The sequence below is a fragment of the Tubulanus polymorphus genome, chromosome 1 (genome assembly GCF_964204645.1).
Source record: "Tubulanus polymorphus chromosome 1, tnTubPoly1.2, whole genome shotgun sequence".
In the NCBI taxonomy this organism is placed as follows: domain Eukaryota; kingdom Metazoa; phylum Nemertea; class Palaeonemertea; order Tubulaniformes; family Tubulanidae; genus Tubulanus; species Tubulanus polymorphus.
In genome coordinates this window covers 25,289,773-25,308,755 of record NC_134025.1, presented here as the reverse complement: position 1 = coordinate 25,308,755, position 18,983 = coordinate 25,289,773, and the positions used below count along the sequence as shown (strand labels likewise).

Genomic DNA, 18,983 nt, shown 5'->3' with positions numbered 1-18,983 from the left:
TACTGCATGGACTTCTGATACTAATAATCATAATCATGAGACAAAAAGCCTAAAGCATGAATATCAGAATGCATGACTATGATTACTCTTTTCAATTTCTTCTTGACTAAAAGCAATAAGCGACTGTTCAAGTTGCCGTGGACGAGGCATTTAAATTGCTTTTTGCTACATTTCTGCTATTAGAGGGTTTTGCTATGGGAGTGAATTCACCGGCATAGATTGATTCTAATGAAATATTCCAATATACCGTTATTGATCACTTCAGTATACAAAATTTACCATCGATCATTTCACAGGTGAGCCTTCAGGCTCATTATTCTTAAATAGCTTTGGAATTTAATACGGCAATGATTTTGGTGTTTGAGCGCGCTTGAGGCAATTAATTGCAAATCGCTGAGCAAACTTTCTTATCTAGAATCGAATTCAGCATCCAAACTGGTCATGATGATTAACTTTTGCACCGAATGAAAAATGCCTAGAATTTTCCGAATAATTTTTTGCACGTTGATTTATCCCGAGTTCTCTGATATCCATTTGTCACGGAGAACTGTTCAACTAATCAAAACCTGTTATTTCCCGGTTGATTTTCCCGGTACCTTTCCCAGTAATCGCCTGTGCTTCAGGTATTACCGATTTTCCATGTTCTTTTGCACTTTCAGTAGTTAAAGGTAACAATATTAACACAACGTGTGTCAAATGAGCAGGACTTGGGTTGAAAATTTCTATTTAATGTTTTTTTTGGTGTTTGGTCATATTTTTGGGGTAAGCCCTGCTGTAGGTACTAACCAGAGCTTTTGATTTATAGCGCATATTATCGCTTGGTCTTGATTGAATATTCGTGAAAAACTGGATGCTGTTTTGAGTTCAGATTTTCATGATTCAGAAACTAATTAACAGTAAACGACACACGTTGAATTTAACAAATTATTTTTATGATAGTTTTTATCTATTTTCTTTGGATTAAATGATTGTGATATTTGTTAGATTCATTCAATCTAACGAATCAGTTCTATGATTTTTCAAACCACTTGCTAGGGTCTTGAACTGTGGCAAGTGCGGAGATTTGTACATGTATATGTGAAGCATGTTCACTTTCTCTTGCTGTACGTACATGTTTATATATATATATATATTTATATATATATGTATATTTATATAATATGTGTTATGCTCAATTTCATCTTAAAGAATGTTGGTTGGATATATACGTCACGCAAGATACTATTGTTTTGAATTCCGCAATTTCTCCAAAAAATTACCAAAATCTAATGAGGTTTTTGTTAGATATTCACGCACGCTATGTAGATTAGAGCCAGCCAGATGGATGTTCCCACCATGCGCTTAAGCAATATAACATCAGTAGTATCCTCCACCAGTGGATTTTGCATGGCATATAATCACCATTATCCTGTATATCTCGTATCCTTATGTGCATTGTGCTCTTTCATATTTGTAGTCAATGAGTCTGGGTCGCCCTCAAAACGACTTTCGGCTTCATGTTCCGTGTTGTCCCGGAACCGAAGCATCGACCTGTCTGCTTCATCGAAGCAGGTGTCCAGATCGAGGGATAGCTCTCCTGGTAAGAAATACTCCTCCGCAAAGTCTCACTGCGCCTCTTTACAAGTCTTCTTACTACTGGTACATTAGGTCACACTATCTTTTTATATTTTTTGTCACTTAGTTCACATCAAAACTATCTTAATATGGTTTGTTTTTTTAAAGTTTTTTTTTCTGTATTCACGGCCTTTTTAGCCCAAAGTTGAGTTGATGATCGATATTGTAGATATGTCAAATGTCAAGCTTCTGAGATTGATATATACTGCAATTAAAATGCAAACCAATGAATATTGTTTAAGTGATACAACTGATTTCATCATTGTAGTGCGCTAAATTTTTGTTCTATGTTACTTCATCCGTTGTCGGTTTCCTCCTCTGTAGGAAGTAGAAAAACTTTAAGCCAATCTACTAAAAGTTTAAGTAACATTCGAAGTCGCCATTCATTGCCACAATATAATTCTACGAATTTGCTGGCGTGTAACAGAGGTAAGCTTTATGCTACTCATGTAGCCCGCTTCACCAATGGAATATGGAAATAATGCACCCTTATTATTTATATCATTTATTTAACCACCGAATGTGGATTAACCAAATATTCTTTTTGGGGTTCGTTCAGGGCACGTTTTCAAAGATATTTTCAAATCACCATTCGTTTCTTCACGAAAAATTAGCAATGGAATTTGATTGCAGAGATGTGTGGTTTTGGGTTAGGTTTGTTTGGTTATTTCTCTGGTTAATTTCCTCTATCCGAACATTTCGTTACATTTGATAACACATAACCTTCATATTTCATATATTGCTAACCTGCTACCAGTGAAAAATCAAATTATATCTGTATTTCACGATTATTATATCTCATTTCATATCGTCCTAAATTAAAGTTTACGCATTATATAAACGAACATCTTTCAGTATGTATTATGTATATACATTATGTATTCATGAAATTTCCTTAGATTCATTTTTATTCAGTTCCCTTCCCAGAAAACCATATGTACCAGCTATGTATGTCGAAATTTTTCTATGAATCTCGTAATGAATCGATGAAACATAAATCTTAATACATGTATGTATATGAGCACATTACTCTTGAGGATCGGAGGTGGTATCGTGAAGGTAGAGAGCGATGTATCCAATTAAATGCCCCCCTAACCTAGCCCTGCTTGTCAATAGAGTCGTGTGTAGGTATTTGAGCCTTACTAATTTCAGCACATACCGGTACTTCAACAGAGTCGGTTCAATCTATAGAACAGTTTTAACTTGAGCCCTGGGGATGACTAATCGGGTCATAGTTAAAACTGGTCTATAAAACACTGACCCTGAATTATTTCAATTAATGCATGTTTTATGTTATGAATTTATTTGAAGAAATTGCAAATTTGCAATTTTTCATGCTGATTGTCGAAAAAAATGATAAGAATCCGTGCATTTTCTGAAGTCTGAATATTTATAACCTCGAATCTAAACAGATTGTTAGTGATATATACCAGCTTGCTTGTTTACTGTTATATATTCATAGTTATATCATCATCTATGTGATATTGATTTAAAGCTGAATAGCACATGTGTGTGGTGAGTTCATTAGCAAATAATTGTTACGCGTTGGCCTGTCTATCGGGCATGAAAAAATGCACAAATTACGTGACAGTGTTTGTACCTCATTAGTCGGCCATCTCGCTCGGGAGAGAACCCGAATGTAATTCGTGGCAGATTGGTAGACATACCCACAGGCTATTTAATCACTCGGTGTTACCATTCGATGTAAAATACATTGTCAGTGTGTAAAAGAAAAGATTGTTGAATTTTCAGGAATTACTTTCTTCACTGCACAAATTACTTGCAGAACGCTTGCGATTGTGCATCGCATATTACATATATATATATACGTAACTTGTCATTCTTCTATTCGTATGCCTGATCAATCATAAAACAGACCCAAAAATGGAAGAGATCAAAGTAACCTTTACGGAAACTCTGAAATTGACATCAGAGAAACTGAAAAAGTCCACGGAAAAACTCGTAAAGCAACCTGAGCCTGAGAAAAAGACAACACCAAAATCTCCACAGAAATCGACACTTAAGGGTATGCCGTCATCATCTGATCTAATCATTGTTGTTCTGCTTGCCTCTGATTGGCTATAAATCACCAATCCTAATGTGTCCTATCATGGAATTTCTGTTGAGATATACTTTTGATTTTCGAGATACTGAATGTTCTCTTGATTTTTCTGTAATCCATCAAAATTATGTATTAGTTTTTCAGCCACAAACCATCTACATTGTACATGTGCTTTTTATGCTTTCACAATATCACATTTATGTTGCATACTCCATAGACATAATATGGCTACATGTTTTGTCTATGCATTGATAAAAATGCCAATAATTTTGGCAGATAAGTGTTTATTATCTATTTTTAATAATCTTTTTGAAGGTTTAACCCACAAATTGTCAGTAATTGAATTGCTTTATGCCTAGTGTAATCTTTTATGAAATCATATCTTGGAGATTTCCTTATCAATGAGTAATACTGGCATGCAAGCGGATAACTGTTTTAGCTTCTCTTAAAAGCTGTGATTTTATAACCAGCAGCGATTTTTCCTTATTTATGAAATCTTGCTGTGATATGACGCTGGAGGTTAATACTTTGGTAATTAATTAATGAATGGCTTGGCTAACTGATAGTTGGCATAGAGATATGATGTAATATACATACAGGCTGTAGCAGTCATCATCTTGTTCATGTATTTTTAAGTAACTGCACCCTTTTCGGGGAATCGCATTTCATGTATTTCTTTAACCATGGCATGTGTTATTTTGGTTAGAATAGTTTGAAAATTTTAGAAGCACCCACGCATCACTAACTCCTGCATGATTTACTTTCATGTAGACATTCAGTTGGTCATTGGTCATTTCGAAGCCCACTTTCTCTGAAATATATTTATGAAGATAAAGAGAAATTACTGAATAGAGAATATCCTGTAAACTTTTTGTCACAACTCATACTACTCGTAGACCTTATAATAGATGGTCTATATGTTTTTGCTAAAGCCTCTCCCTCTAGGGTGATTTGGCTTGCCTCTTGCTTAGTTCGATGTTCAACCACAATGGCAGCACCTCGCTTTGAATGTTTGATGAAATGCTTCATGCTTCAATTCATTAAAAAGGTTTAATTATCAATACGCGAATTTGATATCATTAAGCGATAACTATTAATTTTTAAGTAATAACTGCTGTTGTGGTCAACTCTTGGTATTGGGTAACATAATATGTATGGTGTTTGGAATTTTAAAAATCGGTTAAGGCCTTTAGCTGTCTTACCTATAGGGTATATAATTGGGTCTTTTCATAGTTTCTGCAACTGCGACTGCAATCTTTTCTAGCCACCCGGGTTAACTTAAGACGTCCACCTGGCAACCAATCCAACAATAAAACAACAAACGCGAATGATAGTCCTGTACGTAAACCTCGACCTCACAGTATTGCTGGCAGATTGCCAACCGATACACCTCCTACGCCGCCAGCATCGACGCGAATGAGTCGTAGCACGGTAAAAATAACACCAGGTACGTTTCTCTCGTGACAATGTACGATCGGGATTCAACGTTGACATCAAAAAGACATTTTGTGTCCTCTTTATCTGTGAATTTGGGCAAAACACACGATAGATCATCTATCTACATGTCTGTAGAAGTGCATGGACAGTTGTTAACTATCATTGTTGTTCACTGTGTTTTTAACGAGGGTTGCTATGTGTGTTGTCACTTGATATTTCACGGATCTGTTTTAGACTTCGCTACTGTTCACATCTTCACGCTTGTGCGTATTGTCATCGATGATAACAATACGCATAACTCAATGTTAGATTCTGGTTCTTCTCAGTTTTTTTCCAAAATTTAAGATGAAAATGACGCTGCTCTTCGTACTTCGTTGTACCGTTTACGAAATTTCATTCTTGCGTAATATAACGTATGCTTTGAATTTTCATGGTTGAATTCACAGTTTCGAGATCGAGATCCTCGGGAATCACCGACAAACAGCTGAAAGAGAAAAAAGAAAAGGACGAACAAGAGAAAAAATCATCGCCGCGTGTTTTTATGCCAAAGGCTATTGAACGTTTATCGACTCCAAAAACTGCGAAAACTCCACCAAAGAAAGAGGCATCACCGATCAAGGTGAGGTTTACAAACGTTCTCATTCTTAATGATATATCTTTCTTTTAGTGGCTCCTATTGGATGAAGAACATAAAATCTAGTTTCAAGTGAAATTTGAATTAAAATCCGATGTCTTTTTCTAGCCCACTAAACAGAAATCATCTTCAGTGAAACCTCAGTTCACTCTTCCTCTTAGTGATTCTGTAAGATTTCATGTTGTACGGATGTACTCATTTGCATGGTGTTTATCTTGATGAAGCCAATTGTTTCATTAAACTTCACTAAACTTGTGGCAATGCTCAAAGGACCATATACTCTAAGTACCTATTGTCAAGCTTTGAGAATTTGTGATCTTTTTCAATGAATGGTGAATGTGTTCGTCTCTGATGATTTATTGGTTGTTGAAAATATGAATTGTGGTCACACTCAAAATGTGTCTTATCAGCTTGCATCGATTGTTATGTTATTCTTTATTTGACTAGTTAGCATATTTCTTTTAAGTTTTCATCGGTTATGTTAATCTGAGCATTTTGTGAAATTGAATGGCTCAGCATGTCTTCGCAATTACTAACAAAATCCCCCTGTTCGATCAATCCGCAATAATCTTTAGAAATTTGTGCTTTCCTCGCAGGAGAAAGCATATTTTCAGAAAAAACATACACCCAGGCCACCGGTATGTACAGTGTGGTGAATGTGGTTCTGGTATGGAGTCCTGATTGTATCTCTTATAGGTTTTTAATGCATGACGTCTTTGTTTACTTTCATCACAATTCAATACTCTCATTTTCACTTTATCATGGTACCAGGTATGTGGCGGCTTGTTTACACGTTTTGTATAAGAAATGTTGGTATCGTGGCTATATTGAAATTTTGTTTAAACTGGGCAACTAATCTTATAAAAACCACAAAGATTTTCTCTAAATACATGTATGATTACCTATGGCTATTTGTTATCAACTTCTAGGTGTGTGTGATGTCTGTCATTCTTGTATTAATTGAGTTAATTGATACGCTACACATACTACTGAACTTAATGTGAAGAATCTTCTTATCTTAATAATGCCTTTGAATGTCTTTTACTGCTTGTTACTATAATGAGTTAAATCCTATTTTGATATTGGTAGAATTTTGTTGATTGTTATTATTTATTGTGTGCTTTACAGGGTCCTATTAAAGCTGTCCCAATGCCCATTCTTAAGAAGGTCAGTTTAGGCAGCAACATTTTATATGATGGATGGTTTTGGAATCTGATACATTCAGCATGATCCTTTACTTAAGTAGATACATTTCAACCACCTGGTAAAATTCTTGTGCTATACCTTTTTGAAATAAGCAAGTATTGTCGATTCAAACTACTATAGTGCTGAATTTGCCAGGCTTTCATCGAGGATTTTGGGTGCACGATCCTGACTGTTACTTAAAATCATCTTCCCTTATGTTTATCCTGTATATATTTCCTTTATATCTGGTAGAGCATGACTAATCCAAATGTAAATGGAATATTTGAAATCGTCTTTATTCATATCAACTTCTGAATGTGTGCGAATGGTGTGTTGAAATTTTCTTCTGAATACTGGCATTTTCCTATACAAAGCCAAGTTGAATGAAATGAAAGTTTTGAATGAGGAATGGATGATCAATGGTGCCCTGGTGCAGGATGTAATCACGGGTTTTCTTTACAATCCAGGGTCAGGTTTCACAAAATTTTAAATTCTATTTAGGTATAGTTGGCATCGTAGTTATATAAGCCTGAATATTTTTTCAGGTTAAATATTTTTGTGGAGCGTAGCCCCAGAAATGGTATTTGGTGTACATCAAGGGTTTCATTTTTTAAAAAATAATATTTACATGAATTGTATTATGTCATTGCAGACTCCTCAAAAGTCTCCAGCTATAACAGCCGAAAAGGAACCTCCACCTAGAGTGAAATCAGTTTCAGCTGTTACAAGTACAACTATCAAAGAAAGTGATAAACTAAAAGAGAAAGAATCACTGGCGAAAGATCTCGCTTCACCATCATCAGCTGAGGGGGAGGGTGCAAAATCAGCTAAAGAGGCGGCAGCTGAAGAGTATAAGGCTAAACTTGCTGAAAAACGACGTCAAGCTCGTCTTGAAGCTGAACGTAGAGCTGAGGAGGAACGCCTTAAAGAGGAAGAGAGACTGTAAGATATAATCGGAGCAAAGCTTTTATTAAAAAAACTTAGAAAGCCAATTGAAAATAATGCATTCGATAAATGTACATATGTTGATTTTTAGTCGCCTGGAGGAAGAGCAACGTCTTAAGGAAGAAGAAGAACAGCGCAGATTTGAAGAAGAACAAATGCGTTTAGCAGAAGAGGCGCGAAAAGCAGAAGAGGAACGCTTACAGAAAGCAATTGAAGAGGCTGAGAAAAAACGACAAGAAGAAGCCGAGAGATTAGAAAATGAACGGAAAGCAGTGCGTATATCTATCTGTTTGCTTTTGAAACTTTTATACCACTTAAGTATGATAAACTAAAAGTCAAGTTTTTCTTTGTTAGAAAGAAGAAGCCGACCGCAAAGCTAAAGAGGAGGCTGAAAAATTGGAAAAGGAACGCGAAGAACGCAAAAAGAAGGAAGAAGAAGAAAGAGCTGAAAGGAAAAAGGTAAATCACATTGAATGAATTGAATGAACGTATTGAGACTTAACTGGTGAATTTATTTTTAAATCTCTTTATTGCATTTCAGCGTTTGGAAATGATCATGAGACGAGTTAAGACAGATTCTCCAGAAGCCAAAGACCGTGCGCTTAGTCCGTCACCTACACATCGACCAAACAGCCCTTCACCTACTGGTGATGGCCCCGAAACTACAGCTGAGGTGCCAAAATTCAAGTCGGCACTGTTACAGAATCTGCTCGGAAAGAAGAAATTGTCGGGCAGTAACTTAGCTGGATCGGTGAAACGGGATGATGATAGTACTGGGAGTAATAGTAGTAATAATAGTCAAAACGATACTGTCAATGGAGAAGATCAGAATAGCACTGCTGTTGAAGAAAAAGCTACTGTAGACACTACTTCAACAGTTGCAGAACAGAATAGTATTAGTAGTGATCCTGAAAAAGTAAACAATGAACAATCTGTCGATGCGCCTTTAGAAGCAGCTCCCTCACCTGATGAGGATAAGGATATAGACACTAAAGAATCGTCGGTATCTTCTGATCAGAAACCAGTGCCAGCTGAATCTGAAGTAGCCAATCAAAATGTGGAAAGCAGTAGTAGTGCCAATCAAACTGTTGTAGATAGTAGTCATAGTAGTAACACTGTTAATACAGAAAATGGATTATCTGAATATACGGAAGATTACGATGTGGATAATCCTGCTCTATTAGATGCTAGGTGAGTCATTTGGCTTCATAAAGTTTGTTTGCATGGAGATCAAAGCGGGCTGAACTAGTGATTGATTTTTAGAGACAGTTTGCATGTGAATAAACCCCCCCATGTCTAGATAATGATACCATCTTTAGCTGTAAAATATGTCATTATTTACACTAGCATAAACCCTTGTTTCGATTACTGAATGCGAAAATATGCTTAAGAGAGATAGCTTCCTTGAAACTTTGTACAACACATTTTCATGAACTTTAACATGAAAATGTATGTAAAGAGTTTTACTGTTTGTATTTTCATTTGCCTCCTGTTGCTTTCTGAATACTGCTTATACATGCTAGGGAAGTTTGAAAAAAGCGTGTAAACTCTTGTCTATGTATGGAACTAATAGTTAATGCTTTCTGTTATTTGATTGTTTTATTTTGTTGCAGTCTTTCTTTAAAATTAAACCTAATGATGACTGGAAGTGGAGGTGCTGGTGATCTAGCCACCGAACTGAAGTCAAGTCCGCGACAAGAATTTGAAGAAGTGATTGATTTGGACAATAGTAATCAGACAAGTTTTGTGAATTCCAATACAATTTTAGATCACTCTCCAATTATTGCGTTTGAAGAAAACACAACATTAAAACAAGAAGTCGCAGGTACTGTTGCAACTGGAACTTGTGCAACAACTGCTGCAGATAGTGCCAATGAAGAAACTAAACGTGCTCAGATAGATAGTACTAATCTCAATGATAGGAATGTAGAAAATATTCCTGAGTCTATTAGTGAAACTCAGCTGACCAAGTCTGATACTAATACCTTTGCATCAAGTACTAATGCTAATCTTATTCATGGGAATGACCAATTTATTAGAGATCACAAAAGTGAGGCACATGATCCTGATATGGGTTTAGTTTTATCAGAGAAGGCTGTTGAATTGATTCAAGAGGGGGATGAAAAAGGCATTCAAAATCATTTAGAAAGGCATGAAAATCTAATGGAAGTAGATGATGATTATGATGATGATGATGATGATGATAAGGATTGTAAAAGTGAGGAGGGTATTTTGTGCGGGGAAGATGAACAAACATGGGGTTTCAGTCAAACTGAAAAAGATATCAAAGTTGTAGAAAATCAAAGAAATTATGGGGAAGTTAGTGATGATGATGCAAAAAGTGAAGAGGGAATATTATGTGGGGAAGATGAGAAAACTTGGGGATTTATGCAGTCAAATGAGGGAATGAATGTAGAAATCAAAAATAAGGGTGAAATTGAGCAGGCATTTGATACTGCAATAGGAGGTGGATCTGCTGTCGATCATAGTAAAAATGAGAAGTTACAAATGGAAGTTGATGACATAAACTTCGTATCATTTTGTAGTGAAAAAGGGTTAGGGTCTTCGGAGGAAGAATTGCTTTCAATAGAAAAAGGTAAAAACAAATATATGTTAAGTGAGAGTCTTGAAAACTTAACTGACTTGAAATCTCAAGTTGTTGGGCTTAGTAATTCCCAAGAGCTATTGGATTTAGCTGAATCGTCTATAGATACGAAGTATAGTGGCCCCATTGATTTATCTGAAATGGCTGGGCAGGGTATAAAAGTAGAAACTGTATCTATAGAACACAAAACCGAAGATGAACAATCAAGGAAATCGATAAGCGATTTTGAAAATATTGAAGCCCAGTTCCTTGAGAAACAGCTTGAGAAGAAAGGTACTGATTCTCTTGATTTAAGTAATGGCAGTGGTAGTCAGTCTGATTTTGATAAAAGTCTTGAGCATTCTAATGCAAGCGAAGTATTTGAACTAGTTATCAATGAAAAGCACACAATCGAAAATTTAGAAAATTCAAAAATGAACCAAGATTTGCCTGAAGATGAACCCAGAAAATCTTTATCTGATATGCCAATTGTGCAGATTGCAGAAAATATTGTTGCTTGTAGTATCAAAAACGGTATTGCTTTAGATAAGTCAATTCAGGATGATAGAGATGAAGAGGGTAATGTTGTAGTTTTATCAGATAGCATCGGTGAGGAGGAAAGGGGGATGGATACACTACTTATTATGCCCACTGAAGAACGACCTGAGAGTGGTGAAGAGAGTGATGAAGTTTTTGTATCCAATGATAAATCTTCACATGCAACATTTTCAAACAATAGGTTAAAAAGTGTAGATGAAAATGAATCGGACGAACAGTGTCCTCGAGTATATGGACGACAGGCATCTGAGGAAAAGAGAAAATTGTCTAGTAGTGAGAGTGAATTAGAAATTTCTGGCTTGCCAGACCCGCAACCAATGGACCTATCTAGTCCTGAAGATGCTGCCAATAGCATCACAAGAACTGACAATTTGAACGAAATTCCTCCTGAACCTGAAGTTTGCTATCCTGATGTTCAGGAACCTCTTTCTATTGATAAACATGCTGAGGGTCAAAGTGCTGTCAATTCTTTATGTGGGGAAGGAATTAATGTAAATGTTTCTGTGGCTGCTATGGGTGACAATCAGTTATCTCTGCTATCTGAATCCTCTGCAGTGTCTGACAACAAATCTCCCGAAATTGACAATGATGACAGTGTTGATAGTCTTCTAGGGGAGAGAATTAATGTGAAAATACAACATAAAAGCATTAGTTGTGGTTCCTATGAGACATCAGACACGGAATCTGAGGATGAAACTAACAATGAGTCCACTGATCAAGATGAGGACCATCTGACAAGCAGTGCTGGAATAGAGAGTACTGGGAGAGATAAAGATATATATGAAGGTAACCTTAATGAATCTGTTGAAGAGAAACTGTACCCATCCGATGAAAATAACATTGAATCTGTTTTGAACAGTCCTGCGAGTCAAGAATTAAAAGAAGATGACTATGAGCAAATGCCAGTTGAAGATAATGATTTACCAGAGAACACCAATATGTTGGTCACTTTTGACCATCCCGTAGTAAATGACAATCATGATCTTCTTCGTCCTGAAACTGATCAAAATTCTTCCAAATCAGATACTTGGAATGACTCTGATTCAAAATCAGGATTAGCCCTTGCTCATTGTGGGATTGAAATTGGAGTTGACAATGTATGCCAGAGAGACTTTGAAAACAATTCAGAAGATTTTGTTTACAATACAGTCATGGAGGCGAATGAAATTTCTTTACCTGAACAAGAGGAGAAAACTGTTACTGAAACTTTTGAAGTTGAAAAAGTTGATAATGACCAGACAAGTGTTGATCCATTATTTTGTTATAATTCTTATGAATTAATGACGACCACTGAATTTCCAACCTCCAATCTTGATGTACTTGATTCCTCAGAAAATGTAAATGCTGAAAATGAAATAACTGATGGACAATGTCTTTCTGACATGATAGAGAAAGAGGAATCTTCGATAAATAGCGATGATGACAGTCAACTAGCACCTCTTGGAACACATCAGAAATCTCCAGATGCACTTGTTGATATTGATAATTCTGATAAAAGTGAAGATGATAATGAGGATTTATATGAAACTACCGAAGTAATAAGTGCTCCTACTATGATGACTGAGGATGCAAAACAGTTTGAATCTCAAGATAATGACCAGTCCTTTCGTGGTTTACAAGAGGATCTGCATTTCAATCGCAGTCAGCATCTTGATGCATGTAATGAAACAACGGTTTCGGACCTTAATGTAAACAGTGCCTGCTATGAAGATGAAGAACCTGAATATGTTGAAGATTTGGAAAAAGTTGCTGAAAAGGTTGCATCTCGTCGTCTATTACCTTTGGGAGCCAGTATGGAAGTTCATGTATCAGACGAAGATACCTATGAGCAACAGGCGGTGATGATGGGTGATATAGATGAAGAAAAAGAACCAACACAACCTTCCCTCCTCATTGAGACTAACATCTGTGATACAACAGAACGAAACACTGATGAGAACTTTGTCTTTCAAGAGCACTCAATAGAAGAAAGTCAACGATACGAAGAACGCAACGGAGAAGATACTGCTCATAGAGTGCAATTTGATTTATCTCACACTAATGATTTAGGTGATACACTCAACGTTCGACTCGGAAATTATTCTAAAGATCCACTTTCTAGGTTCATAATCACTTCACAAAACCGTGGTAATTCACCATATCCATTCGATAAAATTACTGACAATTACGATTCTTCTAGTCCAGAACCTACTGCTGCAGTCAGTCATTCTCCAGAAAAACTTGAGACAGAATCATCCAATGATATAATTGATCTGACTGACCATGAACCGGAGATTATCGTTTCAACACAAGTAGATGACAAACTGTCAGAAGTTCAAGCTAGTTGTCCTGCACATAGTGCAGATGACGGAATATTGCAAACAAATAATGAGTCAAGACTAATTGACGATGACAAATTAATTGATTATGAAAGTGAGGGAGATGACTTCATTTTTACAGAAAATGCCAAAACAGAAATTGAGGAAGATGAGGACATTGAAATTGAGAATAAACAGAAAATTGACAACTCTCAGAGCAGCCAACAACCAGATATGGCCAGGGATGGGGAGGGCCACGATCCTGAGGTTGAAGTTTCCACTTTAGGTACAGATCCAGTTTTAGTTGATGGGGATATTCCCATTGAAAGTAAAGCCTTTTCGGATATAGCATTGTTAAGTTCTGGGGAATTGGATGATAATGATATCATTTCACTGAAAGGCGTAGAATCATTGAAAAGTACATTCAGCGCTAATAATTTGTTGGACTCATCAGCAGAATTAGTTATAGATACAACCAATGATGATGAATTGAAGGATGAGTCTGGTGATGAAGGTCTGGCAGGTTCCGGACACTTTCAAGTCACTAACTTTTCGGGTGGGGATGATTTCAGTGAGGCAAGCAAAGAAGAGATAGATTATTTAGAAGAAATTCGACGACAAGACAATTTAGATTCTGATTTCAAATCCGATGCCCTTCAAAGTAGTTCGGCTAGTAGTAGGTTGGATAGTTCTTATGGTGAAAAGGAGTTGGATGCATTTGATCTATCGGGAGGAAGTGGGTCACTACAACAAGTAACTCCTCGTAGTTTCACTAGCAGTGAACCTGAGGATATATCTTCTCGTCTCAGGGACAGTAATTGTAAGGGTAGATTGGGGAATAGCTTAGATGGGGAAAAACAGGCTTTGTCAGTTAATGTTGGACAAAATGAATATTCCTATAGTAGCGAAGAAGAATTAGAAAAGCTTAGTGCTCATGATGATGCTGGTGAATATGAGGATGACTTGGATGATGTCAGTGATAATGATTCTGCCAAGCATGACCAGCCAATGCAACAGCAAGCCTCTGGGCAGGAGCTATCATAGGCAAGCATTTATATCTAAGTGTTAGCTTTAAGCCACACTATGCTTGATATATAAAACTTAGAGCTTGAATTGTCACTCTTGTGTTATTTGTTGATTTTCACATCGAATCGCTCTCTAAGTTTACTCCACTATCACCCTGCTAGCCTTGCCTGGTGTGTTAATTTTAAGAATGGGTTCAAATCATGTACCCTACCATATGTCCTCTTTAATCAAACTATTTATAGATAATTGTGATTATTTTAAGAGGTGGGATTGTTAATGAGAACATTTGGCCATTTTATAGTGCTTTTAATAGTGCATCAGATTGATTTCAACCCATTTTGATTTGTAGACATTTAGTTGTTTTCCCTTCATGTATAATATTCTTACTACTAAGATATTGATACATTCCATTATAGTCTAGTATATATAGACATACCGGATTTATGCTGGACCCGTATTTTGCAACTTGGCTTTTTAGTGTTTGAATTTCAAAGCTACTCAAAGGACGGTTATTTCTTTGGGAACTTTGATATAAAATTACACACCGTAGATTGATTATGAGAAACATTATCGATGCTGTGGGAAGTTAGCTGCGCCATCTTGTTGCATGTCTAATCAAAATTAATGAATTTTTGTTGTGATATTTTTCTTTGCAGTTTAGTTATTGTAATTAGTAGTGTTTTGTATATGTTGTTAATGTATTGGGTGTGTTATGTGACCGCCTGTCAAGATTTCGAGAATTCACACATTTTGTAGACATCACTCTCTTGTATCACTGGATAAACGTGAATATGTTGGCACTATGTGTAGAGTTGTTTCATGTAATATTTGATTTCTGCTTGTTTTAAATGATCATTTTGCTTTGCGTAGTTTATTAAAACTGGGTGATGATAATATAGAATAGCAATATTCTAGGCCATTATATTTTTGCTTCAAGCTTACTAGTGATAATTGCCCTTACCTGAAGCTGCAACCTGCTAACTGATAGAGTATTTAATTCAGGGATTACCTCCTCCCACCCAGTGGAATGCTACCAAATTGGATTTTCATATACATTAAAAAAAAGATCTCAATCTTATATACTTATACTCAGTACTAACATGCTTATGAAAGAATTTTTTTTACATTTCAGATTTGGCATCATGAAGGCAGTTACTACTAATTAATTAGCAATTCTATGTTTGCCTATCACACCGAAGGTACTTGTAGTACCTGGCCAAGTGCTGCCACCTGTCACCTATGTGCGCGACTTCTGACCAAGAAGAGACGCGGGCGGTGGCACATGGACAACCGAGCTTGTTTATGGTTTCTTCGTCAAAGGTGATATCTTCCGTGAAAATCCTCATAACCTTTCTGTTCTGTCAGTACGACTAGTGATATGTAGGGCTTAAGTGAAAAAAACATTTAGGTTTCGTCGATTGTGCAGCGCAATGAAAAAAAAAGAAGACAGAACTGAAGGTACACATGTAATGATGAAACGTCGGATGAGAGCGTGAATGTTTGGAACACGATGATATATTTTATAATGTTTCTGCGTGAGTGATGTCACAGTATCATTACTATGTATATCTATGTTGAAATTGTATAGAGTATGCCTTCTGTGTGCTACCAATATGATACCAGGGTAGATGGGATATATACTTTTTGAGTAATATTTTTCTCCTCTCCTGGATAATTCCGTTTCGTGTAAGTTTGCACATTGTAAATGCTTTTTATAAATCTAGGTACTCTTGCTGTGTAGAATTAACTGATTGTGTCTATACAACTGTATTATGGTAGTGCTTCAAAAGTAAGATTCAATACAAACATGGCTCAAAATGAATAACTGATTCCAGGCAAATGGTATCCTGCTCAGGTTGCATCCACTGTCCTTTCACCTTTTTCGGTATCGAACCCTTTACAGTCAGAACTTTGAATAAAAAATGAGTTTTTATTAGAAAATAATGGCGGGTTATATTATAGATTATCAGTAGGAATTACTCAGTAAATCGCAACTACTGATTTGATCAAATTACACACGGTGAAGGGTTGATTTTTAGCAGTCTAGGTTTTCGGTTCCAAAGATTTCTGCTACAAGTAATACAAATCTTTGGATTATGTTCTGTATAGCAGTTCTGGATGATGAGTTACTTGGGGAAAAGGACAAACATAACTCTGTTGTATTATAATTATTTGTGTACCAGTTGTGATAGCTTGACATAATGAGATATGTGACCATGCAGGGCCGTCGGATTGGGGGGGCGGCAGGGGCGGCCATAGCCGTCCCACTTTGTTGCTGAACTAAAAATAATTTTTTTCATGTTCTTTCCTCTCGTAATGAATATCATGATTTTCATAGCCAGATTCACTCAGAATCAATCTCAGAGCTTGGGAAAATCAAAAAAAATTTGGGGGAGGACCCCTAGACCCTTTTGAAATACAGCTGCGCGGCAATCACATACTTTATCAGATCATCAAGTTAAACAATAGCCGCCCCACTGAAATTTTCCTTCTGACGGCCCTGCCATGTTTGGCATATCATGCTGTTTTTTTCTGGTCCCCGTTGAGTAGTTATGTAAACCTGAGCAGGATGAAAAAAAATTAAACTCCCATTTGAATTATGATTCTTGTGTATTTAAGTGCTAGATAGAGTTCAACATCAAATGTAGATGATTTCAAAACTAACCGCTTCAAAACAAACAAATAAAACTGGCTTTGTAGAGATTGAGAACTATTGTAATATTTCATAGCATTTTGTCTTCAACTTGTCCACCATGACACAGTTAATTAGCTTTATCCTTTGTTAGAAAAAAATCTATTAACTTCTCTGTGATTTTCTACATCACTGTTAGTGTATTTTACGAAAATGTTTCGTGTTCATAATTATATTGGATAATAATCTATGGAATATTTATACATTTTTATGCCGATTTGCTACTATCTGTTTTCCGGCTTGCTACTATTCATGCGCCATCAGTAAAATCATGTCAAATATTCTGCTTCTGTGAACATTGGATGAACCTGAAAGGTAGGTTGTAACTTGCAGAAGCAACGCCTTTTCAATTCTCACAAGCGTTTCACATTCATTTAAAGTAGAAATTGTAGTGACATGGAAATGTATAAAAATCAGTATTTCTTGAGGCATTTTCATTATTTGAGGAGTAAGCTTTGGATGTTCAACACAGGATTACGTATATTTCAAACCTTTGAAAAAAGTCAACCTTGCTTGCAACAAAAAGATGCCAATATTAGTTAAAAAATAATAATCAATAGCACCAGATTTTATATCTCTTGAAATGTTTTATACTTGGTTAAGACCTCATGATAATGGTTTTTAAAATGCTTTATATTGATTTCAATTTCATAGTTTTGGTATTAATCATTTCGTATCATCATTAGATAATAATTTCGTTCTCAAAATGAAAAATGAAATCTCGAGTCCATTTTCAAGTGTAAGACATGACGTGGATGGGCACTGTGATATATCTATACACTAACGAACATGTTTACCGTGGGAAAATCAATTTGTCATTCCAAAAAAAATACTTTTGACATTTTTTTCAGCTAGACCATCATTCATTGTTTTTATGAAAACTTTGGTGGTCGTGATTGTTATTTTTAAGTGAATTCGTATGTTTAAATAAATGCTAAACAGTGTGCTTATGCTACACATATCCGTATTTGCTTGCCCATGACTATTTCCGATGACTTCATCTATAAATCCAAAATTGCTCTGTATCCAGCGTTCATACTCTTCCTGAATCATTGACCAAACCTGGTAAAATTATCAATTAGTTGACCAAATTACGTCATTAATTACGATAAATTTATACGTAGTTGTGCTTTTGGATTTTTTCACTATTTTCAGATTAAGAATTTGATGAATGATATATGGGAGAAGCTTTGTTACTTGCTGTGGCCCGAGCATAATGGGTTGTGCTAGATATTTGATGAAAGCATTACTTTAAAAGATTAAATTCCGACAGAAATTAATACAATCAATACATATTGTTATTTAGTCCGGTGTACTTATGGAAACACAAATTTTCACGAATTATTTGTTTTGGTGAGTTATCAATGATAAATTCAGTCTGTTATTCTTGGTAATTGTTTTTAAAAACCCTCCACTGTTATCTCCAATCCAGTCTGTTTTGTGTTGTTCAGTAAATATTTTTTTGTTCGCTCGATTGGAATAACTCGTGTATATTTTCACAGATTTCTATGTATTGATGCTAGAATTAATTTATTTCATTCATTGTAACATGAATTAGTTCACGCAATCTTCAATTATCAAAGGTCATTATTTGTGATGGCATTTGATAGTTGAAGGTTTCGTCGTTCACCACAACCAGTTCTGGTCTCTTGTACAGGATATGTATGCACATTGTATATATTATGAGCTGTAACTTAAGTGTATCAGCAAGAATAAACAAGTTTTGCATTTAAATTTAATTTCTACCTTGGGTTTTAAGCTTCTTGAATTGAAGATCCTTTTACAATGGACAAGTTGTAAGAGATACCGCAGCCAATAATTGATATTGAATGGCTTTTTGTCAACTTCAAAATATACAGATGTATATCCCTAATTGACAAGAAAGGAATACCATACTCGAGGCCCCAAAGACAAATGGCTTCAAACGGATGGATCTAGGAAATATGGAA

The 18,983-nt window shown here is 35.9% G+C and overlaps 1 protein-coding gene across 16 annotated transcripts in view; it reads left to right on the top strand.

The window, feature by feature from the left end:
* LOC141902516 (uncharacterized) overlaps positions 1 to 18,768 on the top strand; it is a 31,869-nt gene extending 13,101 nt beyond the window's left edge. For 6 of the 16 annotated variants that reach the window (XM_074790312.1, XM_074790360.1, XM_074790297.1 and 3 more), the window contains 13 exons: positions 1,457 to 1,579; positions 1,939 to 2,043; positions 3,491 to 3,640; positions 4,941 to 5,123; positions 5,560 to 5,732; positions 5,856 to 5,915; positions 6,876 to 6,914; positions 7,585 to 7,874; positions 7,969 to 8,149; positions 8,232 to 8,336; positions 8,419 to 9,068; positions 9,491 to 9,702; positions 15,475 to 18,768. In XM_074790312.1, coding sequence (XP_074646413.1) covers positions 1,457 to 1,579; positions 1,939 to 2,043; positions 3,491 to 3,640; positions 4,941 to 5,123; positions 5,560 to 5,732; positions 5,856 to 5,915; positions 6,876 to 6,914; positions 7,585 to 7,874; positions 7,969 to 8,149; positions 8,232 to 8,336; positions 8,419 to 9,068; positions 9,491 to 9,702; positions 15,475 to 15,488 — 2,285 coding nt within the window. In that variant the 3' untranslated portion in view covers positions 15,489 to 18,768. The other 10 variants (XM_074790352.1, XM_074790370.1, XM_074790334.1 and 7 more) reach the window with 10 other exon arrangements.
* The last annotated feature ends 215 nt before the right edge of the window (positions 18,769 to 18,983 follow it).